This window comes from Clupea harengus, chromosome 24 (assembly GCF_900700415.2).
Source record: "Clupea harengus chromosome 24, Ch_v2.0.2, whole genome shotgun sequence".
NCBI classification, from domain to species: Eukaryota; Metazoa; Chordata; class Actinopteri; order Clupeiformes; family Clupeidae; genus Clupea; species Clupea harengus.
In genome coordinates, this window is record NC_045175.1 from 16,878,559 (window position 1) to 16,895,844 (window position 17,286).

General features: G+C 42.6%; 1 protein-coding gene across 1 annotated transcript; it reads left to right on the forward strand.

The window, feature by feature from the left end:
• The first annotated feature begins 355 nt into the window (after nt 1-355).
• Nucleotides 356-2,010, forward strand: LOC116219313 (DNA-directed RNA polymerase II subunit RPB1-like). Its single transcript, XM_042703560.1, has 4 exons — nt 356-496; nt 877-966; nt 1,072-1,136; nt 1,244-2,010. The coding sequence occupies exons 2-4, from the start codon at nt 942-944 to the stop codon at nt 1,811-1,813; spliced, it is 660 nt and encodes a 219-aa protein (XP_042559494.1). The 5' UTR covers nt 356-496; nt 877-941; the 3' UTR covers nt 1,814-2,010.
• Nucleotides 2,011-17,286: the final 15,276 nt, after the last annotated feature.

The following is a 17,286-nucleotide window of genomic DNA, read 5'->3' on the forward strand; positions in this document are numbered from 1 at the left end:
CAAAGTTACATAGAGACGGTAAGCATGGACTTCTAGTGTTCCAATGACTGCAGAGCAAATCTGTTTTTGAACGTGCAAAAACTCCAGAAAGTCCTTGCAGTAACCCGGACAAGTCTATTCCGATTCCATAACCTGAATAGTCTCATGCGTGGGCTATTTACTTACAGGTATTGCTATTTAATTCTCATTTTAGCACTTTAGCAACTCTAATGCTTGACACAGTGTTGAGACATCCGTTTCGAGCTTCCCATCACCACCTGATGATGCTCTCTCTGTGTCTTTTCTCTCTCTCTCGTTTTTGCTCTGTCGCCTTTTGTCTGTCTCACATCCTGATATGATCCACTTTCATCTTCAACAGGACCACCACCATCCACATGCCTACCAACAGCACCATCATCCACACCATCTTCATCACGGTCACTGACATCATCTTCCTCCTCCTCTACAAAACTGCTGTCAGACCCGACCTCTTCCCCATCATCCTTATCAGCACATGGTATGGACATCAATTGATATTTTTTATAATATTTATTTTATTTATCCTTCTGATGTATATCCTTCTTTTGAGTTGAATGTAATCATTGGCCCCTTCCTTGATCAACTTGATTCCTTCTCCAATTTCGTGTCAGTGGCGAAGAGTGTCCATTCCACCACTTCTAAACTCTATGATTGGATGGCTGTATATTTTCTTGAACTCCTTTGACCTCCAAAGTCATGACTGTTGGAGGTCAGAGGTGCTCTGACTAAGTTACTTTCACTATCTCTTTGGTCGGCAAAACCAGCTGGTTAACATTAAATCCATCAGGACACCTGATTTCTATTCCTGGTAAGGTTTTGTCTCTGTGTGGTCTAAGTATGGGTCCACTCTCCTACCAGGTGCTGCTGTGGCTGTCTGTGTGGTTCTGATTGGTGTTGCTCTGCTGCTGGGGATCATCATCTACATGCAGAGGAGAAAGAGGACAAGAGGTTAGCAACAATGCTAACACACATATACACGCTTAGTTACACACATACACACACACACACACACACACATACACACACACACTAATTCTGTATTGTGTTCTACAGAATCTTCCCACCCATCAGTCAGTCCATCAAACATTACTGGTAGAGACACAACAGGAGAAACACAGGTAACAAACCAAATTCAAAACAATGGAAGCTACCCTCCAATATTGGCCGCTACCATGGTAACAGCTTAATGTACAAACACTTATTAACTCTCTCTAACCACCATCAGATTCCTCTCACAGATGGCGTGTATGAGGAGATTAAAGACACCAGACACCCTCGACCCTCTGGGCCTGTAGACCTCACATCCACTCCTGTTTATGCCTTGGCTCAATTACCCACAAGCCCCTCTGATGACCCTACATACACCACTGCTCAATTACCCACAGGCCCCTCTGATGATGCTCCATATTCTCTTGCTCAATTACCCACAAACCCCTCTGTTGATGGTCCATATTCTCTTGCTCAGTTACCCACAAACCCCTCTGATGATGGTCCATATTCTCTTGCTCAATTACCCACAAACCCCTCTGTTGATGGCTCATATTCTCTTGCTCAGTTACCCACAAACCCCTCTGATGATGGTACATATTCTCTTGCTCAATTACCCACAAACCCCTCTGATGATGGTACATATTCTCTTGCTCGATTTCCCACAAGCCCCTCTGATGATGGTACATATTCTCTTGCTCGATTTCCCACAAGCCCTTGTGATGACCCCATATCTTCTACTGCTGCATTACCCACAATCCCCTCTGGTGATGCCACCTACACCAACCAACAACCCCTGCTAAAATAGAGGCCTGCTATGAGTTCACAGTAATACGAATTTAAAATTATATTCACCACATAATCTTACTTTATCTTAGTCTTCTTGGTTTTAGTATTACAGTGTAGCCTACCACACATTCAGCCTCTAATCCCTATTTTCCACAATGACCAAAACTAGCCCTTTACTCCCAAACAATATCACCCCCTCCCTTCATCTCTATTGGAAGAAGGAGATTGTGCCAGGTTCACACTGAACCAGTCTTTCAGCACACCCTGGCTTTTCATGAGAGAGTTCATGTTCTCGTCTTGCTAAATGGAATCTATGTCAATTTTTGCCAGACTGGTAATCCACTCATCCCATTTACTACTATCAGTGGTCATAGATGCCTTTATTCTCTTCATTGATGTGTCTTAATATGTGTACAGTTTTAGATATATTTAGAGCAATATATATAGAGCAAAAATAATTGTTGAAGACAGCTTAATTGTTATCAAATAAAAGTAAGTGGTTAAATAATATTGCCGTATATGTCCTGATTGTAACTCAACACTTAATGCCTTATTGTGTGCCTGTGTGTATGTGTGTTTTTGTGTGTGTCAAGGACCAGGATGAAGCAAAATACTTACAATCACACTTCATCGTGTGTTTGCAGTTGTTACTAGCAATCACAATTAGCATTAAAGCAGCAGTAAAGGTTTTGGTATAAAACGAATGAGGCAACAACCTAAAAAACAGAAAAAAAACTGGGCACTGTTAAAAGCTTGCTAGCATAATTACTGTTATTAGCTGGTCCTTTACCATATAACTACATAGAGCATAGCCTGGATGGCTAGTGGGGATGACATATGAGAGTAGGCCCTCATTCAGAATGCTCTTGTGGCATGTACTGCAGATAATCTAATTCAGTGTTCCATAGCAGGAACAGGAGAGTGTATTCTCATACTGCAGTCTGACTGTAAGGGTAGGGGATGGTGTGCCTAAACCTCAAGACTAACAGATGAGATATCCACTATCACCTCTATATCCACTAGAGTTTGCTGTCTCCTATTTAACTGTGGAAGGTGGGGGACAGGTGTACAGAGTGACCTACGACACAGCTGATTTTCTTTCCTTCTTTGTTATTACTGATGAAGATGAAGTTCTTTCAGGTGTTGAGGAGTCAGGGGCTACAAGTAAAGGACTGTGTTTTGTACAGGACTCAAGAGCCGACTCAGAGACAAGGGTAGAGAATAATCCAAAACGTTTTACTAACAGAGTTCGGTACACGGAGAAGGCAGTCCAGAAACAAGCAAACAAATACAAAAGGGGAGAGGCTACCACAGGGTTCGCTGTGGGTCAGGTCGAGGTTCGGTACAGGCGTTCAGAGATCAGGCAGAATATCCAGTAGGGAAGGCGGAATCGGATGGACAGGCAGAGGTCGGCAACACTAGGAAATCAATAAACGTAAGAAAACCGCTGGGACGCTAATAAAACGGAGGAAACTTAGACAAACTGGCAACGAGACAACAGGAACACACAACCTATATAAACAAGATGATGAGGGACAGGTGAAAACAATCAGGGTGGGGCAGACACAAGGGCAGGGCGTGAGGTGTCTGAAAGGAGAGGAGAGATGAGTAGACAAACACAACACAGAACTGAAGTAATAAATGACAACACAAGGGAAACATAATCTAGGAAACATGACGGGACTTAACAGTACAAAACTCCACTTCTCAATGACAACAACCTACCTTTTAACAGGTACAGTTCTCCACAAACATGCCAGTCTCCAACTACACTCATTGCTACCAGGCCTATCTGTGTTGTTCCTGTCATAAGTCATAGTGTCAGGTTATCTTCATACAATCATCTACTTCCGCATTTACTCAGTGGCCTCGTGATTATATATAGGGATGGAAAAATACCATCAGATAGTAATCTAAATATGCACATCACACAGTATAATCAACCACACACATGCAGTTGCTGAATCGCTTGATGTGCTGCTCAGAAGAGTGTAGAGGTAGAGGAAGGGGTGGACCTCACACCTTTGAGTGGGCAGAACACAAGACCAGAGCACATGTTGAACAGGAAGAGACTAATTATAAACCGTGTAAAAGTGCACACATTACATACCTCTGGACTGAAAGCAATCCAGAATGAGGGTCCTTGCTCTTTCACTCTTACTCATTCTCTCAGGTAACTCATATCTTCATCTCCTACTGTCTAATAAAATGTTGCTCTTAATGTTTTAGGAAATGGAACACTGTCAGAGGCTTTGCTCACGACTTCAACTTGGCTATGCTAATTTTAGTGCAGCTGTATGGCTTAGGGTTCAGTTACCGCTGAATTTTACTTTCCTGCTCCTAGCTTCATTTAATTGTGCTTGCATGTAGATTTGTAAATAGGTGTATATACTTTACACAACTGTATGTGCAAACTCAGTGCAATCTATCATCTAAACATGTGTGTGTGTGTTGGGGAGGGTGTGGGATAGGAGTAAGGTGAGGGTGTATGTCCATGCCTGTGTGTCTCTGTGTGTGTGTGTGTGTGTGGGGGGGGGGGTATCTAGCATGCATGTGTGTGCATTTTCTGTATGGGATGGTTTCTGTACCATCATGTGTTGGTCTGTATGGCAGAGTGTACATGTCTTTGCATAGGGTTATGTAGGTGTGTGTTTTAATTCAGTATCTGTTAGTGGGTGGTGTCTGCTACTCTGCTGGTAAAAATGTTCCCTTTAATGCAGTTCTGCACAAACATGCCAGGCTGTAACTACACTCATGGCTACCAGGGCTGTCTGAATTGTTCCTCTCATAGGTCTGAGTGTCAGGAAATCCTCACACAATCAGCTGCTTCATCATTTACTCACTTTGGATAACCAAGGGATGTCAGATTTGAAAAGGCAAATTTGGCACGAGTACATATGACAGGCCTATGACAGACTATATGTTAACTAATATTATATCATTATTAGTCAGTGTGATATTAGTTATTTATTCTGCCACACCAAAGTCATTTCTTCTATTGTTTTTGCCTGACTGCAATTACAACTCAGGACCAGCACAGGTCAGCCAACATCCCTGTATGTCTGATGGTGCCGTATTTACCATCATATTACATTTCCCCTTTTTATCCTTTTATGTGAGTTGGTGAGGGTGTATGTCCATGTGTGTGTGTGTGTGTGTGTGTGTGTGTGTGTGTGTGTGTGTGTGTGGTGTGTGTGGGGGAGTGTATAATGCATGCATGTGTGCGCATGTGTGTATGGGATGGTTTCTGTAACATCATGTGTTGGTCTGGCCATGTACTTCTGACCACAGCATCACATTAAGCTCCTAATCTCACATGGGTACACCTCCTCTTCATTAACAGGTGGAGTTAATACCCTATTTGTGACTGGACACAAAGGAGGTGCTGTCATCATTAAGTGTGAATATGATGAGCTTTATGAAAACCACAGAAAGTATCTCTGCAAAGGATCATGGTCTTCTTGTTCCAGTAACATAAAGGCAGATAGTAATACCAGCCCTGAGCCTGGACACAAGTTCTATCTCTATGACAACCCATTAGAGGGAAACTTCATGGTGTTGATCACTCAGTTGACTAATGAGGACAGTGGAAGCTATAAGTGTGTGCTGGATAACGTTCGTCCTATAACATCTACTAACCTATACCTGCATGTTAACCAAGGTTAGTACATTCAGTTCAATGTCCAATATTAAACCTCTGGAGTTGTGAGCTTTACTTTTTTGTTCCGTATAGAGAGAATGAGAGAGATATGACAGTTGAAGTGCAATGCACATGAATCTTAGTTTAATATTTGTATTTCAAATGACGAAGTGCTGATGATGTGCTGAACTCGGGCACAGTGATGAGGATCAATATAATAACTTCTACTGACTGGGTTCGGTACACGGTAATTCAAAATACTCAGGCAAACAATCCAAGAGAGCAGAGGTAAAAAGGGTAATCCATTGTACAGGCAGAGGTTGGCAACACTAGGACATTAATTAACATGGAGTCTGACACAAGGAGACATGAGTAAACAAACACAACACAAAACGGAAGAACAAATGACAAAACAAAGAAAACAAACTATGACAAACAGTATTGAGTAACACTGAATTAAACTTCCATTCTGAGCGAAAGAGAGAGAGAGAGAGAGAGAGAATCATACTCTTTTCTTCTATCTTTGACAGGTGGAGGGAATCCTACCACAGTGACTGGCCTTGATGGGGGAAGTGCTGAGTTAAGCTGCACTTTCCCTGAATCCTACAAACACAGAACTAAGTTCCTCTGCCAGCATCAGAGAAAGTTAACCTGCATCAAACTCACCCCACCTGGAACACAGAAAAGAAAAATACAAATGGTATCCTCTGGTAAAAAAGGAGATGAATTGCCTTCTAAAAAGAAAGAAGAGAAGTTCTCTGTGACCCTGTTTCAGCTGAATGAAACAGATGCTGGATAGTACTGGTGTGGAGTAGGTGCAGATGGAGGGGAATCCATCACCCTAATCAAGAACACTCAGATCTTCATTGGTGAGTTATAACTTATTGGGATTACTTACTGCTACTATAGATGCTGTGGCCACATATTGCCCCTTGTGTACCCGCTCTGTGTCCAGATTTCTTCTGAATGTCACTTTATTACAAATGTGTGTTTTATATCTTATATGTTTACTGCTATTATTACTAAATGTTTAATTAGCCATATCTGACATGTGATTCCAGACATTTAACTGAATCACTATTGTGTGAATGAAGTGACAGGATATGAAGGAGGTGAAGTACAGATCAGCTGTCCATATCTCCCTGAGGATTCTGGGAAAATAAAACTCCTCTGTAAGGATGAGTGTCACAACAAACCTCTCATCTTAACTCAGGGAGGTCAGACACAGGCTGCAAGAGGAAGATTTTCTCTGCATGACAGCCCCACTGCTGGAGTCTTCACTGTGACCATCACTGGACTGAAAGCAGAGGATTCTGGGAAGTACTGGTGTGGAACGTATGAAACTACTCTGTTCATATTTGATTACTACACAGAGCTGCAGGTGACACCTAGAGAAGGTAAATATGTGTGTGCATATGGGTTAAAGCATCAGTGGGTCACAGTTACAGGTGAATTAACTTTATTGACTGCAACTCTGTTCTGGAATGAAAGCTAGTCTACTGACAGAGATGATGTTGGTACAAGGTAGCTGATAATGAGCTCTCTCTCTCTCTCTCTCTCTCTACTACTACAACGTATCTGATAATGAGCTCTCTCTCTCTCTCTCTCTACTACTACAAGGTAGCTGATAATGAGCTCTCTTTATATCACTCTTGCTCTATTTATCTCTCTCTCTCTATCTTTATCTCTCTCTCTCTCTCTCTATATCTCTCTCTCTAATTAACTATCTCTAATTATCTGGGTTAAAGTGATGGAATCGCTGTAAGCACGCTTAAGTTGAAGAAGGGACCGGAGAGTTGAAGTCAGGTTTTTGGAGTTTATTTTCAGCGTGGAGACCCCCTCTCAGCTTGGTGCTCAGAGCAAGGCCTACCTGATAGCAGAATGTGTTGGCATTTATACATTTCAGTCAGGTAGAATACAATAGGAGAGGGGATGACCACACCCTTTAGGTGAGAGGAAGGGGGAGACAGTGGGGTGAGGGGTTCACCTATGGGGGGAGGGGGTAATACCATGGCACAAAGTGTCTTAGCAGGAAGGAGCCTATCTGGGGGGGGAGGGTTCACAAGCCACTTGTTCAGGTCTCAGTGAAACAGAGTACACATCCAAAATGCAATAGGAGAGGGGATGACCACACCCTTTAGGTGAGAGGAAGGGGGAGACAGTGGGGTGAGGGGTTCACCTATGGGGGAGGGGTGATACCATGGCACAAAGTGTCTTAGCAGGAAGGAGCCTATCTGGGGGGGGAGGGTTCACAAGCCACTTGTTCAGGTCTCAGTGAAACAGAGTACACATCCAAAATGAGTTGCAGATACAACATAAGGAGTTAATGTCTTACAACAACAGAATAGCAATATTTCCAGTTCCATCAGTCCCCTATATGAGCATTTATATGCTCACACAATAACCACCATGCAACAGCCAATCAGAGCAGGAAACATCAATATATGTTAAAGATACAAATGATACAGAACAGTAGAATAGCTATTTTGCAGTTCCATCAGTCCCCTATATGAGCATTTATATGCTCACACAAGAACCACCATGCAACAACAAATCAGGCCAGGAAAAAATCAATATGCGGTTCCATCAAAAGCATCCGTGTGTCACAGTTACAGGTGAAACCCATAGAAGCAGGAACTTTATTGACTGCTACTCTGCATTGGAATGAAAGCTAATCTAGTGACAGAGATCATGTGTTGGTACAAGGTACCTGATAATGAGATTCATCTCTCTCTTTATCACCTGGTTTCTGCTGCTGGTAAGGTTTGTCTTTGTGTGTCTAAAGTAGTTGGTCATCTCTCCTATCAGGTGCTGCTGTGGTTGTCTGTGTGTCTTTGACTGCTGTTGCTCTGCTGTTGGGTATCCTAGTCATCATTATCTACACGTGCAGGAAGAAGAGGACAAGAGGTTAGAGACTAAAGATAAAGATACTAGAGATAAAACACTGCCCACACAGATGATTCCTATACAAATATGGAAACATGCACACACACACACACACACACACACACACACACATGTTGTGATGCTATCTCTGTGTGTTTTTCAGGTGCTGCTGCTGCTGTCCCTCTTAGCCAGATAACTCCAGCTCCTTTTGCCACAGCAGAGGTGAGGGGTCATATCTTCCTCTTCCTCACTCATCAACACCTCAAACACACTCAAACATACACACACACACACACACACAGAGAGAGACAGACGTACACACACACCCACACCAACACTGAACACATCACTCAACACTGGTCTGACTCTGTAACTGTAATTTCAGGCTGAGGAAGATTATGAAAATGATCCTGCAGCATCAGCACTGCATGAAGCCCCCACCAACACCCCAGCATCTGAGTCCGTCTACCAGAGGCTGAACGCAGACACCCTTCAGCAGGACTCGGTCTATCAGACCCTGAAACCCAACACTGGACATGGGGACTCAGTCTATCAGCACCTGAACCCCAACACTGGCCATGGGGATTCAGTCTATCAGTCCCTGAACCCCAACACTGACCATGGGGATTCAGTCTATCAGTCCCTGAACCCCAACACTGACCATGGGGATTCAGTCTATCAGTCCCTGAACCCAACACTGACCATGGGGATTCAGTCTATCAGTCCCTGAACCCCAACACTGGCCATGGGGATTCAGTGTATCAGTCCCTGAACCCCGACACTAACCAAGACGATTCAGTTTATCAAAGCCTCCATCAGCACAGGTCAGTTGAGTGACCATTGAATGAAGAACAAGAAGAAGAGGAAACAGATGAAGAAGAAGAACATGAAGAGGAAGAAGAAAAGAAGGTGGAGGTGGAGAAGGAGGAAAAGTAACAATTCATTAAAAAAAGTAAAAATGTTTGCTTTAAACTGCTGTATGTATTATTTCTCTTTAAACATTGCATCTCTTTAAAAAAATGTTTTGCATGTGAACAGAGATGAAGACGAGAAAGTTCCTGTACATTTCCTTTTGACTTTTAATAAAATTCATTATCTTTGTATAACCAATCAATTGTATGATGTCCTGAATATTTTGCTTAAAGTCAACATCTTAAGTTAGTGGTGCATGTTAGAGATAGCTACCAAGACTGGTGAGCGTCTGCAGACAGACTATGTGCAGGTCAGTTTACACGGCTTCAACTACCAGTTAGATCCAGCAGAGGGAGCTCTAGGTTACGATCAGATAATCTGCTCAGTGTCACTGACCCAGAATCCTTTGCTGTATTGATTTAATGACTTATTGCAGCCTTCCCTGGGCCACACATGAGCCTGTTGACAATGATGAAGGCACCTGGATAGGAGTCGTGATTATTTTGGAGATGATGTTAGTCTGCACCTCCATAGTCCTCACTAAATGGGGACACAAATGCAGAATCCAGTGGAAATGGGGAGGGGAGGGGAGGGGAATGAGTCTTTCTGTTTGAGCTGGCCGTCTCGGGCATAAACTTTGTCCGTGTAGCAACGAGACCGGACACCGAAGTGAGGGGAGTGATTTGAATCTGGATTGGCGTACTAATAACTTGATGAAGAGTGAGAGAGAGAAAAGGGGAAGAAAGAAGCATATCATTTGTTGTGTTTACAGTTTACATAAACGGTTTCACCTGTATATAGCCATTCCTCCCAGTATATATTTCTTACACCATTGTGCAATTGTGTTGTATTGGGTTGTGTTGTATATTTTGTGTAAGTACACTGAGAGCCACTTAACCCGGCATCAAATTCCTTTTAGGTGTATACTCACTTGGCCAATAAACATGATTCTGATTCTGATTCTGATTCTGATCATTTGTAGATTTCACCTCTAGCTTTGGTATTTGGTGTTCGGATATCACTGCAGTGGGGTTTTGACTTTTTTATTTTCTTATTTTCTTTCATTGATAATGCTATGTGGCTTACGTTCATACAGTTTGCTGTGTGTGCTTGAAGTGACTACAATTACCATGATGCATTCTCCCAAACAGGAAGTCCAGCCCACTCACCAACAATAGCTAGGAACCCTAGATTCTGTTTTGTATGATATGAGTGTGACTCTTGTGTATTTCATAGCACTATTGTTAGAAGGGGGTAACATGTGATTGACAGGTGAATAGGAGTCCACCAAGAGTCCTTATGTTTCTGGGGCGAATGTTGAGTTCATCTACATTTTCCCTGAATCCCACGAATACAGAAATAAATCTTTGTGCCAGTGTCAGAGGAAGTTAACCTGCGTCAAACTCCACACTAGGAACACAGAGGAGAAGAATATAAATCCTTCCCCTGGCTGTCTCTATGACAACCCATCAGAGGGAAACTGCATGCTGTTGATAATGAAATACTTGAAACTTGAAACTAAGTTGACTAGTGGAAACTACAAGTGCCAGTTGGAAACTAAAATCTTCTTTTGAAATCTACTGAAACTCGCAATGAGGAGTTATGTGTTAACATGTGTGTTTGTGCCTGTGTGTGTCAATGGATGTGAATATGTGTGTGAGTCAATGTCTCTGTGTGTGTGTGTGTGTGTGTGTGTGTGTGTGTGTGTGTGTGTGTGCCTGCCTGAATGCGTTTGTGTATGTGGGTGTATTCATGTTGGGATGCTGTTGATCTAACTCATTGTAGTAAACCGCGGGTGAATGACGAGAAACAGGAAGGAGTGGATCTCTCCGTTCTGAAGGAGGTGAAAACACACAGGAAGCCATCAAAGATCTATTATTGGATGCACCCCAGCAGACATGACACACAGACTGTACTTTTGGTTCATAGCGACACTACCTGGGAAACACAAGGCACCCTACAAACATCACCACAGAATAAGGAGCCTGCTCATTCTCACGGTCTACCTGACTTCAGGTAAGGATGCAGTCAGTATTTCTGATACATAAAACTGTTACTTTTGAACTTAGGCTACTGCGGTTTGTCTGGATATCTGACGTGATTGAGTGATGCAGTTGTGGTGTTTCGGGTTTGGTGGACCGTAGTTCTGGGTGCACTGTGTTGCTGACGGTTCACATGTGCCTTTGGTGACAGGTGCTGTGAGTTCTCTTACTGTAAGGGGATACAGGGACAGAGCAGTGATCATTAAGTGTAACTATGACTCGCTACACAAGAGCAGCAGGAAGTGTTTCTACAAAGGCAAACGAGACGAGCACGAGACAATGGAAAAGCAAAGACGTGGTGTGCTGAAGGGGGGAAGTCAGGAAATGGAAAGTTCACACTTCAAGACGACACCAAAGGGGATTTCTTCATGGTGTTAATTACTCGGCTGACCAGAGAAGATGTAGTACAGTATCAGTGTGTGATTGACAAGACCATTCCACCCGCAGTGTACACAGAGGGCAGAGGTCAAGGCCATTCCACCTGCAGTGTACACAGAGGTCAGAGGTCAAGGCCATTCCACCTGCAGTGTACACAGAGACCAGTATCAGTGTGTGATTGACAAGGCCATTCCACCTGCAGTGTACACAGAGGTCAGAGGTCAAGGCCATTCCACCTGCAGTGTACACAGAGGTCAGAGGTCAAGGCCATTCCACCTGCAGTGTACACAGAGGTCAGAGGTCAGAGGTCACACTGGAAGTGATTCAAGGCGAGAATTAGGAGCCTCTGCTCATCTTCCTTGTGCACAGATCAAATCCACATCACATTTCTGAATTTCTAATGAGGTCATTAATTCTTTACATACATGATTATCAAACAGCCCCGTGTTGTGGAGAACCTGTGAGAAAGGCTTTTACCAAAGGAGGACATGTTGACACGGTCTGCACCTTCACTGAAGAGTACAAGCACAGACCCAAGTACTTGTGCAAGTTGGATGACACCTTAACCTGCTCTCAGCTTACCCCATCACTGAACACAAAGAGGGAATATACAGTGTTTCAGAGTCAGGAAAATTTGCTTCAGATTTCCACAACCTGGAGAAATCTGATGCTGGGGATTACTGGTGTGGAGTATCTGACAGAAATGATTGTTTTTCTGTCCTGAAGACAAACTTGAAGCTGATTTATGGTGAGTAAAGAGACCCTCCCCCTTCCTTACATGCTACACACGACTCAGGGCCTGTAAATGGTATGTGAAATGACTGAGAGCACAGTAGCCATGGCAACAAAATGTGGTTTGTGGTAGGTGTGGGCAATGCTTGCTTTGCCATTGTCACAGTTTTTTTTGCTGCTCACTACTTTGACCACAACAGGATGCAACTGAATGTGATGACTGTGTGTGTGGGTGTGTTAGAGAGAGAGAGAGAGAAAGACAGAGGGGGGGGGGGGGGGTAAATATTATAAGGTGCAGTCCTCGATCCTGTTGAAAGATTGTTGATATTTGAACTCAACAGCCAATCAAATTTTCCTGTCTCTTCAATGCTCCTGAAGATTGGTTGTTGATTCGCTGCAATAGGGTATTGCCCAGTTCAAGCTGATTTTTACCATTTATAGAGCCAGTACTGTGCACAATCACAGGACGTTTGTGTTAGTGCAGATGTCACTTAAACTCCCTGTATGGCTGATAAGAAATTGCACTATTTACCATCACATTACATTCCCCATTATCCTATAATTCCTAAATAATGTATTATCTCTTGTTATGCTGCTCAGAAGAGTGTAGAGGTAGAGGAAGGGGTGGACTTCACACCTTTGAGTGGGCAGAACACAAGACCAGAGCACATGTTGAACAGGAAGAGACTAATTATAAATCGTGTACAAGTGCACACACTCTATGCAGTGGAGATCAGACGCCGGACATTACAGACCTCTGGACTGAAAGCAATCCAGAATGAGGATCCTTGCTCTGTCATTCTTACTCACTCTCTCAGGTAACTCATATCTTCATCTCCTCCTGTCTAATACAATGGTGCTGTAAATGTTTTAGGAAATAGAACAGTGTCAGAGGCTTTGTTCACGACTACAACTTGGCTATGCTAATTGTAGTGCATCACTGAATTTTACTTTCCTGCTCCTAACGTCATTTAATTGTGCTTGCATGTAAAATTGTATATAGGTGTAAATACTGTACACAACTGTATGTCCAAACTCATGTGCAATCTATCATCTAAACATGTGTGTGTGTGTTGGGGAGGGTGTGGGATAGGAGTGGGGTGAGGGTGTTTGTCCATGCCTGCATACATGTGTGTTTGTGTGTTTGTTGGTGTGCATGTGTGTATGGGATGATTTCTCTAGCATCATGTGTTGGTCTGTATGGCAGAGTGTACATGTCTTCATGAGTGCATAGGGTTATATAGGTGTGTGTTTTAATCCAGAGTGTGGTGCCTGCTACTCTGCTGGTAAAAACACAAGACAGAGTCTGCTTATTGTACAACTGCACCACAGCAGCAATGTCCTGAAGTGTAAGAAGCTAGCTCTCAATGAGAGCAAGTTACATTTACAAGCATGTATAATTAAACATGAGGAAACCTTCAGTGCAGTTTTGCTCAAACATGCCAGGCTCTAACTACACTCATGGCTACCAGGGCTGTCTGTGTTGTTCCTGTCATAGGTGTTAGTGTCAGGAAATCTTCATACAATCAGCTACTTCCTCATTTACTGTCAGTGACAGTATTATGCTGATTTTGGCAAAGTGACAAATTTGACATATGATAGGATTTACTATATGTTAAGTAATGTTATATTATTATTAGCCAGTGTGTTATTAGTGATTGTTTTTGTCAGACCAAAATAATTTAACAGTATTGTTTTTGTAAGACTGCATTTCCGAGAGTTGAGCGATGAGACTGAACTGAACGGTCCCATAAACAAAACCTCCCGGTCGGTCGGAGTTTATTCCCCAATTTAAATACGTTTGACTTAAAATTTGTGCTCAATAATGATTGAAAAACACAAGAAGAGCAAGGGAAAGCCGCAAGGGAAAGTGGACAAAACTGATAAAACAGCGACTGAAGGGGCCATAATGGACGAACGTCGAGAATGTCCTGGTGGTCGCAGTCAAAATACCGCTACGGTGGACATGGAAGGTAACATCGCCGCCATACGTGAAGACATAAGAAATATGGCCAGGGAGATGAAGTCCGAATTGGGCAACTTTCAAAACAGAATCAGAAAAGATTTGAAAAAGGAGCTAACTGTCATACGAGAGGAAATTAAACAGAAGCTGGGCGAAGTGGTAAGCGACCTCAAAGCTACAACTGACAGGGTGGATGAAGCAGAGACGCGCATAGACGACTTAGAAGAGTGGAACGCTGACTTCAAGGAGATGCTGAGTAGCTCCCTACAAACTCAGGAACGTTTACAGATGAAGCTTACAGACATGGAAGCACGCTCGAGGCAAAATATTCTTCGCATTTATGGCATCCCAGAGGGGACTGAGGGAAACAATATTCAGCAGTTTATTGATCATTTCATTAAAAAAAAGCTGGAGCCCCTCGCCGAAGCTGAACTTGGCATACAGCGATGCCATAGAGCGCTCGGCCCCCGGCCACCCAATGATGCGCAGCCCAGGTCAGTGATTGCATACTTCCAGGAGTTTAAAACTAAAGAACTGGTGTTATACTCTGCATGGAAGAAGAAGGAGATCTACCACAGCGACAGGAGGATCTACTTCGACCACGACTACCCCGCTGAAACCTTGGCAAAGAGGAAGGAGTATGCTCAAATAAGGAGAATTCTTCGGGAAAAAGGAATAAGATTCCAAACACCACCGCCAGCCAAGCTACGAGTCTTCTTCGACGATGGGCCGATAACCTATGGGAGCGCAGCAGAAGCGGCACGGGATTTAAAGACCAGGGGAATCTCTGTCGAGTTGGTGAAGTCGGCTGATGAGATTGCGCTACCGGAGAGGATGGGGAGGACCTGGCGGCGAGCGGGAGCTGCACCCAGCCGACAGACCCGCCAAGAGTGAATAAGGAGAAGCTGCAAGGTTTTCACAGGCCAAGATAGAGAGTCAGGGGGATCTGGAGGTAACAGACTGACACATGATTACTCATATTAAACGGCAAGGAATCGGGTAAGCAAGATTACTGCCCAGTCAAGGACATTTATTAACGTCATTTGCTTTAAGGGATGAAACTATGCCCTTGTTATGTTAGCGTTAAAACGATCTGTTGCTTCGATCTCAACTTCGTCCACCCTACTAAGAGGAATTATTAATATTATTATATATATATTTTTTTTTTCCATAGATTGAATATGAGATCATTTTATTATTTTCCTTTTAATTACATTGGCTTGCCCTTAGCTTATAGAGTGAATATAGTTGACCGAATCTGGGTGAGGGTTCTGGTAAGATACAAAGTGCACAAAATACACTCACTAAGTAGGGGTATTATAGGTTGCACTGTAGGGGGGCCCTGGGGACTAACTAGACTACTCCCCCCAGAAAAAGAAGTGGTTTTCTACTTCAAAATGGAGCTCTACCTGAGTTCTTTGATATGTTTGTTTGTTTTGTCTCTTATTCACTTGTTGAGTTCATGTCATGGTTCACGAATAGTTCAAGGTTGGTCACCAAAGGTTCATAACTCTTTTTTTAACTGTGGGTTTAAATGCAATGTCAGGAATATAGGGTGATTACCCTAAATGTAAACGGTTTACACAATCCAATTAAAAGGGGTAAGGTCATTGCAAAGATGAAAAAGGAAAAATTGCATGTAATGTTTTGGCAGGAGACCCATCTTAACGACATGGAACATGAAAAGTAAAAAAAACTAGGTTTTAAAAATACTTTTCATTCGTCTTATAAGAAAGGGAAAAGGAGAGGGGTAGTGATACTAATTTCTAACAGAGTGAATTTCCAACTGGTCTCTAAATTTTGTAATAGTGAGGGTCGATATGTCCTTGTTAAAGGATATCTTGACCAGAAAGAAGTAACATTAGTCAATGTGTATAATCCACCAGGGCAGGACCATTCTTGTATCAGGGAAATATTTGATTTGATAGCTTCTGAGGCCTCTGGTGTGTTAATATGTGGAGGAGATTGGAACATTCAGTTACAACCTAAACATGACTCCTCCAATACATTTAAGAGGATAACTCCTAATGCCAGGATAACAAAAAAAATGTTGATGGAGCTAGGACTGATCGATGTATGGAGGGATTTCGACCCAAAAGAAAAACAATTCACATTCTATTCAGCAAGTAAAAGTGTATACTCAAGAATTGACTACTTTTTTACTTACAACTCAGACAGACACAGACTTAAAGATTGTAGGATAGGAATCAGAGACATATCTGACCACTCAGCTGTTTATTTAACTTTGCACCTGGATAATAAAAAGAAAAATATGCTTTGGCGACTTAATACAAGCATCTTGAAGGACAGGACATGCAAGGAACATGTGCAGAAAGAATTTAAAGATTATATGGACAATAACAATAATGGAGAAGTATCGCCAAGTGTTCTGTGGGACGCTGCAAAAGCAGTGATCAGAGGAAAATGTATAGCATTGACCTCACACAGAAAGAAGGAAAGATATAAAAAGCTGTCTGCTTTAGAAGAAAATCTTAAAGTTTTAGAGAGGGAACACATCGAAAGTAAGGAACCTTGTATTCTAAACCAAATAAGAAATGTCAGAAAAGAAATAAAATAACTACTCACTATGTGAGGAAGAATTAGAGAAAAAAGCCAAATTTGCAAAGCAGAGATGAGAATGGACCAAGGGCCCTGAAGCTTCTGGGATGGAGGTTAAGGAAACAACAAGCAGACAGCTCCATATATGAAATTAGGGACCCTGGAACAAAACAGTCATGCCATAAATTACAGGATATTGAACATATTTTTGAAAATTACTATAGAGGAACCAAATACAACTAGCCCTCAGCAAATAAATTAATTTCTGGAGTCATTAGATCTACCCTCTATAGGTGAAGAACAGAATAAAGCCCTGATGGCAGAGATTACAATGGAGGAAATAGGGAAAGCAATTTCTAGATTAAAAGCCAACAAAGCTC

Bases quoted from the DNA above. Each gene is read 5' to 3' on its own strand.
- LOC116219313 (XM_042703560.1), top strand. From the start codon at position 942: ATGCAGAGGAGAAAGAGGACAAGAG. The intron at 967-1,071 runs GTTAGCAACAAT...TGTGTTCTACAG, and splicing joins GAGGAGAAAGAGGACAAGAG to AATCTTCCCACCCATCAGTC. The intron at 1,137-1,243 runs GTAACAAACCAA...AACCACCATCAG, and splicing joins ACACAACAGGAGAAACACAG to ATTCCTCTCACAGATGGCGT.